Below are 18,218 nucleotides of genomic sequence, written 5' to 3' on the forward strand. Positions count from 1 at the left end.
TTATTTTTGTACCGACTTTCATTTAAACAAATGTGTGGTGCTATTTTTTTGTTTGTGAATTTTTGATTAAGGAAAAAGAAAAAAAAAGTCAGGGCTCAAACAGGCTGGATTTCAACTAAAACTGGCAACCCAAATGAGACTTATTTTGTTCTCTGATCTGCTTGAGAAATATAAACATGAATAATGTGGACATCATTTCCATTGTATTTTTAATTAAGAATAAAGCTCCACTTATGTTTTACTCCGTTATTGCCACTTGTGCCCCTTCTTCCAAAAACAGCGAGTCCATGCTGACATGCTAGGTTAGCTTGAATGAACTGTTTATTAAAATTAGACCCGCTCCACTCCAGACCCCACCTCGCAGATCAACTCGCGCATGTCAATTGGCTGTTAATTATCACGCCGGTACCTGCCGAATATGGGCATGTGGAAGCCTGATAAATTTGGTTCGGCCCCGAACAAGGCCCGCGCATCACACAAAATGTGTGGTTTGTTCAGTGTTCAATAGCATACCTTTAGTCCACCAGCTTGTTCCCGGTCGCTCCTTTCAATCTTCCCTCAGTCTTTCTTTTCTCTCTTCAAAAGCTTCATACACGAGGCACCCACTATATAGTCCTCTGTTTTAAGGCTCAACCATACTCAAGTGGACTCTGCGCAGACTGTCTGCGCTCCTCCAACCTCATATACTCAAGCCGACTTGGAGCGGAACATCACATAGTGGTTTCCTGTGAACTTTCCTTAAAATCCTATATTTCCCAGAATCCTTTCTCCACAATCCTACAGTTCCCACAATCCTTTGTGCGCTGTTTACTTTTTCAGTCATGGCATCCTACACTGACAACGAGGAAGAGGAGCTGCTTTGGAGCAAATTTGCCCAATCTTTTTTCTGTGTGGGAGCGCGAGACAATTATCTGTGGCTGAGCCGAGCGCTCCGGAGCCGTGCATCACCCACGGAGCACAGATTGTGTTGCGGAGATGGGTGATGTGTTGACGACAGAAAACTTTAAACCCTGGACTATGTGGACCTGCAAAATAAACAGTTTAGATCAGATGAGGGAAGCCAATTCTACTTTGGTTAAGATTCAGGGGTGTCCAATTCTGGTCCTCGAGGGCCACTATCCAGCATGTTTTAGATGTTTCCCTCTTCCAACACACCTGATTCAAATGATTAGGATCGTTATCAGGCTTCTGCAGAGCTGGATGAGGAGTTGATCATTTGAATCAGGTGTGTTGGAAGAGGGAAACATCTAAAACATGCTGGAAAGTGGCCCTCGAGGACCGGAATTGGACACCCCTGGTTAAGAACATTGAAAAGAGAGTAGGAAGTCACTGATGTGCTTCACCTTTACTTTGTTCTTCTTTTTGCTTATGTATCCAAACTGAACAATTGGAGCTAGAGTGTATGAATCCGGGATCTAACCAGGAATTTTTCACAACGTAGGGGGATCGAGTGGTTCGCCAAAAAGCGGTGCTGGTGCAAGTGCTGTAGGGGGTTCCAGGGACACTCCCCAATAATTTTTTTTAAATTTATAACTGAGGGTCAAGTTTTGTTAGTCGTTTGTCAAATTGGTGAAAGGTCATGATAAATGGAGTAGGAGAGTTACTCATGCTTGGTAAAGGTCTTCGACAAATAAATACTCAGACACTGCATAGACAATAAATAACATTTGATTCAAAAGACTGATTCAATGACACACTTTTCAAATTTAAATGAGGTATTATGGGGGACCCGCAGTAATACCCGAACCCGCCCGACCCAAATGAAGCCGATGTTTCTTTAAGCCCGAACTCGTTCCAACCCGACAGTATTCACATCCGTGCACGCACATGTAGAATGATCCGTTGCCAGTTATGAACATGACAAGCAGCTTATATTGGACGGGCGACCATGGCTCAGGTGGTAGAGGGGGTCGTGTTCTAATCAAGAAGTGGGGGGTTTGATCCCAGTGAGTCTATACCTGTCTGTGTGTCGAAGTGTCCTTGGGCAAGTTCCTCCCAACTCAGTACCATTGGTGTGTGAATGCGAGTGTGAATAGATGAATGGGCTGATATTGTAAAGTGCTTTGAGACTACTTCAGTGTAAGGATAAAGCGCTATATAAATCAAGTCCATTTACCATTTAATTAGGGGTTACATAGCCGAAGATGCACACAGGCAACGTTGGAAGCAGCTAAGTAGCTGCAGGGGTCCTCAGGGTCCTCAGGTGAAACTTTCAAGCAAATTGCCTGTATCAAAAAGATGATGAGGCTGACACGCGTTTCTCGGTTATGCAGATTTGAAAAAATAAATAGATAAAAAATTAAAACAAGTTATGCACGCCGAGAGCTTACTTTTGTATCCAAGTCTACAAAAATGATTACAACAGTACCGATTAAAAACAACACACCGTAAGGGGCCCCTAAGCTCAACAGCGCTTGCAAGAAGCCTGAATAACTAGCATTTATGTAACTGACAGGGTTTTCACTTTGAAGCAATTCAAAAAGTGCACTGTGAATGCAAACCGTGCCAAACCAAGTTGATAAAATTACAAACTCAATCAAATTCTCAACCCTTTCAGTTCAAGCCCGGGACTATTACAGTGTGAAAGCGGCCTAATATTAATGTTTTCTTATATTCACAACTAAGAAGGGAGGTTTAATGTGACTTCACTGACATTATTTGACGATTAGATGAGTAATTTCCATCCACCCAGCCAAAATTATCAAGATTAACTGGCTAATCCTATGCAACGTGGCCACAATCCATTGTCTATTATGTACATGTCAATCATGTTTTTATTTTATCTGTCAGGCTCGTATTACAGGAAGTCTACAGGTTTATTGTTTGCCACCTTACAGTAGGTGTTACACTGTGTTTCAGAGGCTTTAATGCGTTAAGTACATTCTCGACTGTACAATACAAACCCAGTGTAATTATACTGCTGATCTGTTTTATTGAGAGGTTAATTATCCTATGCCAGTGTAGGCAAAATGATCCTACTTTACCCAGAATACAATTAGTCTGCATCAGTGGTTCGCAACTCGTGCGTCATAAGAACCGCTGCCTAAATCGTGTTTTTGAAAGCATCTTTTGAACAAAAAGGGAGCTGATTGACAGAAAAAGAAATTTTGTCCTTTCTACCACTGCTACTTGAAATATATATTGTATTAGTCATTTAGGTAGACTGAGCTCATTAAATAAAAATAATTACAATAACAGTAGGAATGTCAGATAACCTTATTTTGTTAAAGGTTTAACTATTTTAATTATTTTATTTTATTTTTTTTAAGGGAAAAAAAGTCATCAGCTTGGTGCAACTTAGGTCAGATGATTTACATTGTGTTCTTCAAAAGTGCCCCTGCCAAACAAATACGTGTATGCCTTATTGGATCAATGCTTTAATCTGCCATAGCTGTAGTCCTGTCGTTTAGTTGGAGTTTTTGTTCACAAACACTCATTACTACAACAAGACACTTAAGTTGAGACTTGACTCAAAGTCAAAGACTTGAGACTCAAATCCGTGAGATCATCTTTGGTACATACACACACAAAGAAACCCTTCAGTTACAGAGTTTCTTTGCTTTGACAGACATGCGATGAATAGAGTTGTGAAACAAAAAGAAAAACATGTCATACCTCAGGTAAGCAGGTAAGTTCATAAGTATTTTAGAATAATGAGCCTTTTTTGTTGGTGCTAAATATCTCACAGCAGCATGCCGATTAGGCTACAAATGCCTGGGGTTGCTAACCTTGGTTCTAAGATAAGTAGTAATACCTCATGATAAGAAGGAGACTGTTGTTTTGGTTAAGTTACTGTCTAGTATAAATTGTGACTTCTGACAGGATTTTTGGCAATAACAGCAGGTGCTGGAACCAGACGAAAAAAAGCCCAAGTACCCTCATAAACCCCATTTCATACACATTTGTATAATGCAATGTTAAAACCAAATGCTTAATGCAATTTCATTATTACTACCATTACATTACCTCTGGTCACAACCAGACATAAATCACCTCTGATTGGGTGGTTGGGTAATAAACAATTGCATACATTTCCATTTTTCCAAAATGACCCAAAACAATTTAATCGGTATTTGGCTTTTCCCTGAGGCTGAGGATGTTAAAGAGATTGATCGGATACCATTAATCAAAAATTATTTGAATTACTTAGCTTACAAAGTAGCAAATAATTATTAATGAACAATTCCTAAAAAGTAAATTAACATCTCAGATTTTCCAAGAAACTGTTACAGGGAATCAAAAGCCATCAAGTAGTACAAGTAGACTAGCATTAAAAAACATGGGAGAAAATACTAATAAGCATCGCTACTACAATTAGTAACATTTACCCAAAACAGGCTGAACACAATGTTGCCCATAATTACAGCTTAACAGTTCAAAGCTGCTGTTGGCAATCTTTGGATTTTAGGTTTAGCATGGCAAGCCAATAGATCATACTACAAATTAATAAAAAACAAAACTCTTGAGTTTGATGTGTATTTTTTGTTCTATTCAAAGCTGTTGAAAGCTGAATACCACAACACAAATAGACATAAATTCACAGAATATAAAATCAATTTTCACACTTGATGATTAATGTGACTTTCATTTGACTGGAAAAAAATAATAAAATAAAAAAGGCTTAAAGTCTTATAAGGTAAGAAAATGTCTTTTAAAATCACCTGAAAATGAACACTTATACAAAAGAGGTATATGTTCCTAAGAGAACAAAATACACCACTGATTAAACTAAATCACCAAAACATTTACATTAGATTCTTTACAGTTTCCAGAATAAACCAGATTTTAACTTGCACCATTAATACATTAGTATCATTAACTTGTCAATGGTCAGTGTTGTAACAGAGCATAGTCTCAAATATGCATTCAAAATTTCTGTGTAGCTCCAAAACATTAATATGTAATGTTGTTTAAGTGAAGTGGTCTAATGCTCCCTGCTCAGAGTAAACAATACTTAAATAGGGGATAACAGAAAAAAAGTCAGAGAAAACAGTTTCATTAAGTCCTGAAGTGAAGAACCAGGCCGACCTTTCATGGAGTTATGCTCTCTGGTCTGGCCCCTGCAACTTTAAACACAGCACCAGGTTTAGAACTCCTGGCCTTACCCCTCCCAACCTGACATAGTGCTACCCTCAGCCTGTTCATTTGAATGGACTGCTGACATGTCACTATTTTCTGGGACCTGAGCCCAGAATGTTCCACAGAGCTAACCTTAGTGGTAGAGCAGGGCTCCGGAACGTGGACTGAGGCTCTGGGTGTTCCCACACATAAGCTGTTAAAGCAGAACCATGTAACCCTGAGGTACCAATACAAGTTACATGTTTGTTTTTATTTATGCTAACAACCATAAATACAGATGTGCTATAAAAGAGACTCCAATAACCAGTATGCATTTTTATTAAACACCCCTTAAGTTCATCCGAAAGGGTTGAGTCACAAAGAGTGTCACTAAAACTGATATGTTGATATTTTAAGACTGGAGAAACCCATAAATGCTAATGCTTAGGGCAAAAATGCAAACATTGCTAGAAAAGGCAGAACTTTCAGAGAGCGTGGCACTAAATGCATCTCTACCAATCACATATTACATAGTCCAAAGCATATTACATATTTCTTCAGAAACTAAATATATATATATATATATATATTTAAAAAAAATAAAAAAATAAACTTTATCAGTAGATTCCAAAGTGTTTCAAAAGAAACTAACAAAATATAATTAAAGAACTTCAAATATTCCTTTATTATTACTTGTTATATAAGGGCTCTGATAGTCTGTTCATGTTTTTATGAAAAGTAGAAGAAAATCACATTATTAACTTCCTAAAACAGAAATAGATATGACATAGAACAGGAGTGCACACACTTTTTGGGCTCACAAGCTACTTTTTACCACTGACAGCTCTTCACAATCAACTGTGTTGGGGGATGGCAATTGTAAATAATTAGATAGTAATAATGTTACAATTACAATTATTATCTATATTAAGGCAAAGCAAATTTATTTGTAAAGCGCATTTCCTACACAAGGCAATTCAATGTGCTTTACATGATTAAAAATTGCTTCAGAAAACATTCAACAGTTTTAAAATAAATAAGAACATTATTAATTAATCACATCAAGATATTAAACATCTCCCTCAGTCATACGCAGGAGAGAAAAAGAGACTAACTTAGATTTAAAAATGTTATGAAGAGCTGACTTCAGCTCTGCTGGCAGTTTGTTCCACCTCTTTGTATTAAAATTCTAACATATTATTGAAACAGTAACACGAAAAACCTGAGTTTAATTAAAACATAAAAAAAATCCCCCCAAAAAATTACAATGAAGACAAATATTTTGAAAATACAAAGCACCAAACACTAAAAAGCACATTTATTGGTGCGAGTCAGTAGCACAGAGAGTGTTTCAGTATTTGTAGCTCATTTTGTTCTTTAGAAGAACTTCAATAGCCTCCACACACATAGGATGTCTGATGATGCTGATAATAAATGCACCAGGTCGGGTCAGTTTGAGCCGGTCGGGGCAGCTTTAGGGCTGGAGGAGGGTCTTCTACAACTTATTATTAGAGATTGTAAATGAACAGATTAGTGTGGTAGTGCCCCCTTAAACTGAGGTCAAAAGCTGAATTGTTTTTAGTATACGTGACTGTGCCATTCTCATTAATTTATGAGGTCTTGTAGCCCACGTGCGTGACCAACAGAATACCTCCGCGATCAACGTTGTGTCCACCCCTGACATAGAATATGCCCTGAACATCATGTCTTTGACAAATGTATTTGGAAAGGATACAAACACTGACTTGTCAAATATATTGCAAAATATCATGAGATTTGGCAGAATCAGTGTAGAGTTTGAACTTCTGAAGCATAAAAATGAGAAAAATAAAATGATTTACCAGATTTAACTTATCAATCCATATTACACATTTTTAGTGTATTTTTTTTTTTTTTGGATATTAGTGTGCCAGTAAATAATTACCATCAAGTTACAGAAAGAGTATAAAATGTAAAGGTACTAAATTATATCACAATCACACAGTACACAGCTTTTTTACACCACCATGGTAGATTTCAAATGCCTCGTCTGTGCTTGACAACATTATTTCTGTGATTAACTATTGTTTTGATGGTTTTTGTCATTAATTTCATTCATCGCTCACCAAACTTAACACCTCAATAAAAGCATACAGTGCACACAATCATACAACATGCAAAGCTGGTCAGAGCCCTGATTCTGTTTTTGCTGGAACGAAACAACTTGTCAGGCAACTTCCCAAGTGTGTAGCATGTCTTGGCAAAGTGTGTCTACCACAATAGGTTACACCAGATATCCCTTAGCCACGTGGCTGTCAGGATGGCTTGTGATTAGTTCACAATAGAGAACCAGGAACGTGACAAAAGGTGATGTAAAACTGATTTTTAACACCAGCTCTATCGTGATTAAATCATCTTAACTTGACAAGGCATATACAGGCTGCTGTTTAATGAGATTTAACCACTGTTCTCAAGTTAGGGGTGGGAACCTCTGGGTACCTCATGAGACAATACACAATACAAAGCTCACGATAACGATCATCTCACGATATGACAATACTGCAATTATCGATATATTGGTCAGAAATCAATCTACGATAATCAATGACATAACAGGGAAAAAAAAGATTAAGTGAAGTGTCCTATGAACAGTGACACTATTTTAGTGCAACATTTCTGTAAATAAGTGTCAACATATCAATGTAAACGAATAAGTATCTCCAATAGTGCTTTCTATAAACAAAAAATTGGGTCTTTCTTACCAGTGACATCATTATATTCCAATATTCCAGTAAACAATATATTGGTTCCTTCAACTAACAGTGACAAAATGTATGTGAAGACCTACCTGCACATTTTAGTGAAAAAGCAGAAAAGATTTTGGGGAAAAAAATAAATAAAAATAAATCGATACTTAGCGCGAGCATAATGATAATCGATCGTGCGGAAAAATATCGCAATATATCGCCGTATCATGATATCGTCACACTCCTATCTCAAGGTAGCTTTAAAATGATTTGCAGTAGTCCTAAAAGAGTCTATTGAATACTTCACAGCTGCAAGGTCAACTGATCAAAAGTTTAACATTTTAACTTAAAAGACCACCTTTTTTCCTCCCCACAATACTTACATTTTAGAATCAATTCTTTTTTTTACTTCAGCAGTTGAAACAATGTCACGTTGCAAAAAAACACCTTGTTATTTTCTCATTAATCATTTGCAACAGGAAATATTGCCACAGTGCTACAGGCATCAACTAAACAAAAATAAAAATGTTATGATCCAAAGTTGACCCTTTTGATAAAATAGTTCTTCACACTCTAAATGTGTTTGGTAACAGCCAGTTATGTGACTGTGAGATTGGGAACACAAAGTGCAAAGTGTTTATTAATTGCGTCACAGTCGCACTGATTTAGATATTTCTACAGTCTAGGATTTCACTGTTGGAGGGGGCACTTTGTGCATGCACACTACACGGCTGATTATTGGATGTCCCCACTCAACACTGTACACTGCTTCTAGAGTGCCCAGTGTGCACAAATGTGGCATACTCCTTTAAATGGCTCTGACCCGAGAGTGTTTGAAGTAATACACAAGCGCATATGCTTAACTGGACCCATTTACTGTGACTCGCTCTTTGCTCTTTAAAAGCATCCCATTGATGTAATTCATCTGGTGAGTGCCGAGCCACATTTGATCTTGTGCTGCAGGTAAAAGCATCAGTTTTGTGTTTGTGCACCAGCTCTTTGGTGTCTGTGCAGACTAGGTTCAGTGTGTCTGCTCAATGCTGCATAATTTAAACCAAAAACAGGCCTCCAATCAAAACATCAGAAGATTAAACACTGAGCCCTGAAAGATCCCAATGCACTGACAAAAACTAAATAAATTAAACAGACAAGGCTACACCGTTTAAATATTAATGAAGACTTAAAGCACATTATTTGCTCTCGAGGAATTTATAGAATATTCAGCGAATCACTCAACAGTTTGTTCCAGCCCAAACACAGAGAGAACCAAAGTTAGCTAAAGATACCCCAGCACTCACAATATTTCCAGGCATTTTTGTAAGTTTAACAGTTATTGATTAACTCACTCACTGCCATTTAGGGGTGGGAACCTCTGGGTACCTCATGATACGATACACAGCTCGCGATAACGATTATCTCACGATATGACAACACTGCGATTATCAATATATTGGTCAAAAATAAATCTACGATGATCTATGACAAAACAAGAAAAAAAAAGATTAAGTGAAAAAATACCTTTTTTATATTATATCTCTGAAAGACAATACATTGAAAAAGTGTCCTATGAACAGTGACACTATTTTAGTGTCAACATACCAATGTAAACAAATGAGTATCTCCAATAGTGCTTTCTGTAAACAAACAATAGGGTCTTTCTTACCAGTAACATCATTATAGTGCAATATTCCAGTAAAAAATATATTCCGCACGGTAATTGATCGTGCGGAAAAATATCGTGATATATCGCCGTATCGAGCCATCGTCACACTCCTATCTCAAGTTAGCTTTAAAATGATTTTCAGTAGTCCTAAAAGAGTCTATTGAATACTTTACAGCTGCAAGGTCAATTGATCAAAAGTTTAACATTTTAACTTAAAAGACCACATTTTTTCCTCCCCACAATACTTACATTTCACTTGCATTTTCTTTGGGAAATGCAATCTGAAGTTTCAGTTACTTTTGCCTTCTATAACCTCAAAGCAGTCGGTCCATTCACCTTTGACCTCTCATCAAAAGAGCATTGTTGCTGGGAGACATTTTCTCTTCTAGGATAATTCCTGAACGGTTGCTTGTGAAAATCTAATCCCTGCAGTCTCTGAAATAATCTCACTGTTTTGTCTGCTACTGACAACCAGGTCTCACTTTTCTTACTCATTCTGATACTTGGTCTGAATTTCACAATGTCTTGCCATGTGTATGTTTAATACATTTAGTTCCTCGCAACTGGCTTTAACATTTCAATTTGTTTACTCACTTTGGCGGTCTTTGAACGTAACATGCAACCAAATGGTGATTATGTCTGAAGCATTAGATTGTAATATTTACACTATAACAATTAATATTAATATTACTATAAAAAATATTCGATATTTGTATAATATTAAGGCAAGGCAAAGTTATTTATATTCAATTCAATGTGCTTTACATGATTAGAAAGTGCATCAGAAAACATTCAACAGTTTTAAAATAAAGAACATTAAATCAGCAGTAAAAACATTAAATATCTCCCTCTTAGTCATACACAGTAGAGAAAATGAGTCTTTAACTTGGAATTAAAAATATCTTAAAGAGCTGACTTCAGCTCTGCAGGCAGTTTGTTCCACTGCTTTGTATTAAAATACTAACATATTATTGAAACAGTAACACGTAAAAACTAAGTTTGATTCAAATATATTTTAAAAAATACAATGTAGAAAAATATTTTGAAAAAGCAAAGCACCAAACACAGCTGCTCACTTCATCAAAGAGCCACAATAAAAACCACATTTAGTGGAGCTAGCTCATTTTGTTCTTTAGAAAAACTTCTATAGCTTCCACACACGTAGGATGTCTGATGATGCTAAAAATACATGTACCTGGTCGGGTCTGTGTGAGTGGGTGTGGGGCGGATTTAGAGTTGGAGAAGGGTCTTCTTCTACTTATTATTAGAGGTGGTAAATTAACAGATTAGTGTGCTGGTGCCCCCTCAAACTGAGGTTAAAAGCTGTTGTGTTAGGTTTCATTTTTAGTATACGTGACTGTGCCGTTCTCATTCATTTATGAGGTCTTGCAGCCCACATGCGTGATCGACACAAAATGCCTCCCCGATCAACGTAAATGTGCAGCCCTGTTTTAAACTATAGATCTTCCATGAGAGCATACCATAAATGTAAACTGCATGCCTGCATTCTTTTGCATGTTTAATTTGACTACAATAGGGCTGACCACAGCGGTAGACCTTGTGTCAGAACGTTCTGGCCTGAATGCGGTTTACTTTTCCTAATTGATACCAGAATTTAAAAAAAAAAAAAAAAAAAGTACAGACATTTAAAGAAACCATCAACATGTGATGTGTGCGCTGATTTATCTTTTTGAAAGCCAAACAGGTCAGAGATAACATGTTTGTGTGCAATGGCATGAGGTTGACCTGGTCATTGTGGTAAACGTGCATAAGGACAGAGGAACACCATGACATTTGGAGTCATATTTGGGCCTTAGTGGTTATGGTCATCTCTTCCTGTGTCCCGTGATCTGTTCAAACTGGGGAGTAAGCATTCTTTAAATAACCATGGAGTTAGCAATGGCCAACCAGCGTCAGCCAACGAAATCCCCACCCAGGCTTCCCTACTGCCCATACCAGTCCCATAGAGGTTGACATAACAGGGCTGATGGCCACTTTAAAACATGTCAACACAAACACTCTGAAATGAGGATTAGATTCCATCTGCATTAAGCCTTCAACTCATATGCTATGGAGAACAAAATTGATTTACTGTTTGAATAGAAACTCTATTAGACGATATGATAAAGGTTTTCCCCTCTCCATCTTTAATTATGCTTGCTTGGAAAGAAAAAACAGAAAAAATGCATTTAATTAAATGTATCTTTCCAATCCATCACTGTTTAGCTTGTATCAAAATCAAAGCCTGAAAGTTAATCACTCCAGTACTGAAGTATTTGTTTTGTGAATTATATCTGTAAACGGACTGTTTAAGCAGCACACGCACACAATATTGAGTTTGAATGATTTACCCAAGACACATTTAAAATAGTTGGTTCTCTCTTTTTTTATCTAAGCTGACACTTCCCATTTTACAAAACACCAATGGACAATAAATAAATAAATAAATACCAGCCCTAAAGATGAAACTACAAGCTTTCCAGCTCTACCAATGCATGTATAATTATTGATAAAACATGATTAACTGCCTATATTTAGGCTATTGGATGTTTTTCAAATAAATTGAATACATTCTAAAACTTAAAGAACTTTTGGTGATCCTTGACTTCTGTCTTTCTGAAGCTTTAAATCTCTTATTTTTTCACTCCATAAGCCTTATCTTGATGATGCATGATGGCTTTACTCATTCTATTCCTTATGCAGGAGCCTGTTTGATTCTCCAGTCCTGTAACAGAGTCATAGAGTTCACTCTGTCCTCAGACTTACCAACAGAGGAACTCAGCTGACAGTCACGTCGCATACAGGAAGCTGTCAATACACTGCACTACTGCTGGTGTGTGGTGTTTCCACATTAGTTAAGCTAACATAGGAACATATCCAGATTTTTTGGGATTTTTAACAGTACCGCTGGCTACAAACTGAACTGAATCCCCTTTTTGTCCAGGTCAATAACCACCACCAGTGAGTTACATTAAACGGAATAAAATTCAAATCCTTCCCTCTACACTAAAGCAGAAAAACGTTATATTTGAGGATTGAGGTAGATGGTGAACAGACACCATCGATATGGGAATTAAATCCAATGTCCTCCTATCAACTTACATCGAAACCAAGCACAGACCTTTTTCACATTTAAATAAGAAGAGTGAGCCAAGATGATGGAAAAATGACGCAGTGTAATGATTCAATTATAGCTCTTCAGTTATACTTTATCATACTAAAAGTGGAGTTTCACAAATTCGTTTGAGCTGATTATTGCATGTTTTTAAACTAAAAATGCATAATAATATCAATAAGTCAGTCTGATGTGTATCCAAATTGACATTTTGTATCCCAGTGTAAACATCTAAAGATACCTTTGGTCTTTTGGTGTCTTAATTTAGAGGCTCCATGCATTGTTGTGTTTATAGTGCTATTGTCCAGCTTCAATAGTTCCCTGAGGTTCAATGCAATATTTTTAAATGTGTATACAGTAGCTCCAGGCACCGCTAGTAAAGAGTGTAATGTAACGTTTAAAGCTAGGGTAGGCGATTTTCTCCAGCTACACTTTTTAAGTTTTTGTTTAAAATTGTCTTTATGTCCTGACAGAAATTATGATCTTATATGCTCTGGAAAAAAAATATGAAGAAAATCCATCAACTGTAGCAGCTGTAAATCTGTAATAACTTCGACGAATGGAAAAAAACAAACCTTTTTTTTTTTTCAAACCAATCACGTCTCCCTGTCTCCCTACTCGTTCTCAATCCCTCGCATGCACAAGCTCACACTGAAAGCGTGTCACTGCTGACAGAGTCAAAATTTTTGGTCACTTTTTTTTTATAACATATATAATGGTAAAGTTTATTGTTTACTTACTGCTGAATGAGACAACAAAGTTTCTACACAATACAAGCGATGAGCTGAGGTCCTCTTCTGCAGAAGCTGTGAGCATGCATGTGAGTAAGATGGAGCACAGAGGGGAGGGGGGAGGGGGTAAAGGCGAAGCTACTTTCAAAATCGTGCTTGCTTTTGAAAATCACCTACCCTACATTTAAAGGGATAGTTCGCCTATTTTAGACATGACGTTGTACGCAATCCTCACCATCACTATAGTGCATACACATTGTTTCACTCAGTGGTCACCTCCCTGGTCCGAGTTCTGGCCGTTTGAAGTTGGTCAAAAAAGTAGTCCCGGTTAGTTTCCGGGGCCACATGACTGTGAATTTTTTTTGTGGGCGGTTTTGTGATGTAAATGAATCAAGCTTTCAAACGCATATCTCTTTTTCTATTAAAAACGCACAGTCATGTGGCCCCGGAAACTAACCGAGACTACTTTCTTGACCAACTTCAAACGGCCAGAACTCGGACCAGGCAGGTGACCACTGAGTGAAACAATGTGTATGCACTATAGTGATGGTGAGGATTGCATACAACGTCATGTCTAAAATAGGCGAACTATCCCTTTAAGGTTGCAATGATTAGTCGACATTATCGATAATGTCGACGACAAAAAATTGTCGACGCAGATTTTATAGCGCCGACGCGTCGTTTAGTTTAAATGATCAAATCCAGCCAGCAGTTCCTTCCTGCTGCAGTACCTGACACCGACAGCTAGGGGCAGTGCTGCACGACCAACTTTGCCCAAGTAAACATCAATGAAGAGTGACAGCAAGAAAAAAAAAACTTAAGAAGCTTAACGTGACCTAAAGCCTCAGAACTTTCCACCAAAAACAAACCAGTGAAACATGAAATGTAAACTCTGAAGTTCAGCTCTCAATCATTACAGACGCAGACATCACTGTACCGCTGATATTTACCCACTCTTTCATTTCTAATCACATGCTAATGTATTTGTTAGCTAATGTCTGAAAGCATGTTTATCACAGCCATCATCAGTGAGTTAGTGACGTATCCGCTTTGAAATACTTTACCTCGTGCTGATACTAGTGTTTATTCTGAACAGTAAACCTCTTTATTCATTATCAACTATGTGATTTGGATAACAATAATTAAACTTTTTTTTTTTAACTTGTAAGCATTATTTCAAACAAGATATTATTTATTCTTTAATTTTTTTGGACTTCATTTAAATAAAAGGAGCTCTGTGATTGGTTTAAACATTATCTAAACACAACCTACAGGCAGGTTACTGTAGCTTCAGCTTTTTAAAGTGACTTATTTACACTCTTTGTTTACTACTAATACTTTGCTCAAGACAACTTACACTTTAAGTTTGTGATATTTCATTTATTCATAATTTTATTGTGATTTCAATTATATTTTGTGTTAAATATAACAACTACACTATAATACATGTTTTATGTCATTGTTTTAATTCCTCTCTGTAAAACATGCTGTCACAGTACAATAGGTACACGATCACAGGTGGAAGGATTTAAGCAGGTGCGCTAAAAAAAAAAAAAAAGGAGTCTAAAATATGTGCTTCAAAACAGAAACATAATCCTGACTAATCGAAAAAATAACGGATAGATTAGTCGACTACATAAATAATCGTTAGTTACAGCTCCAGTAACATTTAAACCAGGCGGGACTGACTGTGTTTTGATTTATGCTCACCATCTGTCATGAAATGAAACTGTAAGTAACTGGAGCTGTGGACAGTCACAGAGCTGGTTTACCTTTGCAGCCCTAAATAGAAAAGACAATACATAGGACTGAAATACATCATCTTCAGGGTCCCTCACAGGTGACTCACATTCAACGCAACCCAATGACTTGAATGACTTAACGAACAATGGCAATGACTAGATGTGGGGCGATATACAAATTCTCATGAGATGAGACGATATACGATACTGGGCTCAAGATGACAAAACAAGACAATACTTTTGAAAGGGGGAAAAAAAAAAAAAAAAAAAAAAAAAACTAAATATGCTTTTTTTTTTACACTTTAACTTTGGCCATACTTGCATATTCCCTGGGTGTAACATTTTTAACTCAAGCAAATATTTATCATATATAGGGCCAATTTTGCCACTCTGCAAACATAACGCAACAGAGAGCAAAAACTCGCACCAGTCTAAAATTAGAAATCAAATCATGTCACCATCATCATGATATTCTTTAGTGATGCTCTGAAACTTTTGGCCAAAAAAAGTCCAAAAGTGAACTTTCAGTTTTCAGCAAAATGACTATTAACAAAAAAACCACCCGGGCAAAACAGAATGTTGTGATGATGTGGAGAAACACTGCAGTCAACATGCTCTTATCTAGATACAGGCCAACATGTCTACAGTAAGGGTGTATTTCAGTATATCCGACCACATACATTGGTTTCTTGCCATGACCACTGCATTCTGACAAAGAAGACAAATTTACTATTCTACCTTTTATTAAACTAGCATAGGACATATGTAAATTGCTCAGTTAGAACTGCATGGTTAAGTGCTAAACGTAGCAGCAGCAGCTATAAAGCACTAAACAAAAAGGGCTAGTATATTGTCCATTTTATTATAAATAATGAAGTAAAGCAGCAGCAGAAGTACCGCACAGTAGTGCTTTCCAAATATCCATCACTCTGATAAAATATACTACCGTATTTCATCTGATTTACAGTTTAAATAAACAACAAATGGAAATGTATGCATTGATTATCGATTATTATGTCTGAATGACAATGCTTCAATTATTTCTCCCACCCCTAATGTCTACATTTTCTGGCAGCAATAGAGACCTTTGAACATTGTCTATGTGTCCTGAAGTTAAAAAGACACACTTGCTTGGGACAGATGTAGCAGGAATGGAAAAGGTATGGTATCACTCCCTTTTGCAATACTGCAATACCACTAATACCATTGACGATTTATCTTGTAACAATTTCATATTATGTTATTTTGTGACACTGAGATTTCTCCGAGATGAGATCAGAAACACCAGCCTTGACCAACTCCACCAAAAAACTTTAGACAACCTTAATCTTAAATATTTCTACAAATCTTAAGAAGATATTCATTTTGGACTTTAATAAACGGTACTGCAGACAATATGCTTCTCTTCCCATTGAAATAAGTCTTCAGTTCTCTTTTACATTTTCATCAGTCTGTTTACCAGGTGCAGGCCCAAACTGAAGCTGGAGAAAAGGCCTTCCTGGCTCTTTCCTCCTGGCGTCCCCCTGTCAAATATTTATAGAAACTGAAACTTTAGATGATCACCATCAGATGTCTAGTCCAACACATGAAGACAAGCAAGGATGAAAGACAGCGTGGACATGATAACAATAAAAGTCCTCTTGGTTTAAAAACAACTGCTGACACAAACTAGGTTGAACCTGCTGTTCATGAACCCAGTGAACATGAGCCTTTACGGGCAGTGAATGAGGGGGTTGGGGGAAGAGAAATGGCCATGTTTCGCATACTTTGCCAAACTCATTGGCCCAAATGAACGCTTTATGGAGCAGAAACATTGACTTAAACGAACCGTATGTTAGTATTAAAAGATAGCTGATGCCGTTTTAAGAGTGGGGACTTCTGGCTACTTTAGTTACTAAGGTTTGTACACCAAACATATTGATTAGTCAACAACTAACTCAGTAAGCACAATAATGCTGAGTAAATTAACTTAGCAAGTTGGAGAAAACTGTTGAAAATGGTTTCATTTACGTGGTTTTCAGAGGCTACATTTAAGCCGGACTGTGTAATGACAGACACGGAAACACACACTGCTGCACTCGGGTTGAACCAGCGGCTGCCCTCAGGCTGCCCCAACCACCGAGCACCGAGCACTGGCAGGGCTGACCGCACTCTGCCGCCTGTCAGCACCGACACCCCCGAACCGAGTCCCGGAGTGGTCAAACAGCGGGTCGTACCGGGATATGTGGGCTTACCTTGGTGCTCTGGTAGCCCTCCAGAGCTTTGAGTGCGCTGTCAGTGAGTTTAACGTGAAACACGGAGATGTTGCTGCCATTGCCCAGTCTCCCACAGGACAGTCCGTAGCACCGCTCCTCCTTCAGCGTCGCCATCTTTGCTACCGTTCCCAGCAGGCGCACGGACGCACTGTGCCGTAAACCGAGAGCTCCCGGTGCTTTTCACCCACCACTGCTGATGAAGTCACCGACACACACTCGCCTACCATAACCAGCCTCTACCACAACTCCCTCATCCACACCATACTCCAGCTGAACACTCTTTATGTAACTTTTATAAGTTTACCTAAACAAAAAATAACTACAGCTATTACCGCCAGTCCACCTCCATGTTGTGGTTTGTTTGAAGTAGTCTTTGGTTTTATGTTGACTGACAAGTTTTCCCTTCTGTCATTCAACACACGTAGGACCTCGATTCATCAGAAATCAGCGTGAGAAGAGCGAAACGTGACGTCATCAAGCTACGTTAGAGACACGTCATCAGTGTGCAGGGAAAACTCACAGCACGTGGACACTGATGGCATCAATGATTATTTGCCATGAACATATACTTTTTTCTCTGTAATATATTGGATTGGAAATTTCATGGAAAATAAAAAAAGTAAAAAATTCTGGTAAATATTATCATTATAGCCAAATTCTAAATCCCCCCACCATGGCCTGCCTTAAAAGACGAACCTTTTTTGTTATTAAAAAGCATTAACAAAAAAAAAAAGACATTGCCCAATCTGAATATTTTTTATTTGCTTAAAATTATGCTAATCTCTTTCTCTTATTTTTTTCCTCCATTGTTGTAATGAAGATCATTTGTTTTATTTTTACCCACATATTCTTGTGTATTTTTATATCTATTTTGTTATTTCAGTTTTCAGAATGCTTTATAAATTTGCACTATAAGCACTCAGATAAT

The 18,218-nt window shown here is 37.5% G+C and overlaps 1 protein-coding gene across 2 annotated transcripts in view; it reads right to left on the reverse strand.

The window, feature by feature from the left end:
- Nucleotides 1–17,755, reverse strand: part of ell (elongation factor RNA polymerase II) — a 53,496-nt gene extending 35,741 nt beyond the window's left edge. The window contains exon 1 of one of the 2 annotated variants that reach the window (XM_028444697.1): nucleotides 17,270–17,755. In XM_028444697.1, the coding sequence (XP_028300498.1) occupies nucleotides 17,270–17,404 (135 nt within the window). In that variant the 5' untranslated portion in view covers nucleotides 17,405–17,755. The remainder of the gene's footprint in view (nucleotides 1–17,269) is intronic. The other variant, XM_028444696.1, reaches the window with a different exon arrangement.
- Between the last annotated feature and the right edge of the window lie 463 nt (nucleotides 17,756–18,218).

The sequence above is a fragment of the Gouania willdenowi genome, chromosome 4 (genome assembly GCF_900634775.1).
Source record: "Gouania willdenowi chromosome 4, fGouWil2.1, whole genome shotgun sequence".
In the NCBI taxonomy this organism is placed as follows: Eukaryota; Metazoa; Chordata; class Actinopteri; order Blenniiformes; family Gobiesocidae; genus Gouania; species Gouania willdenowi.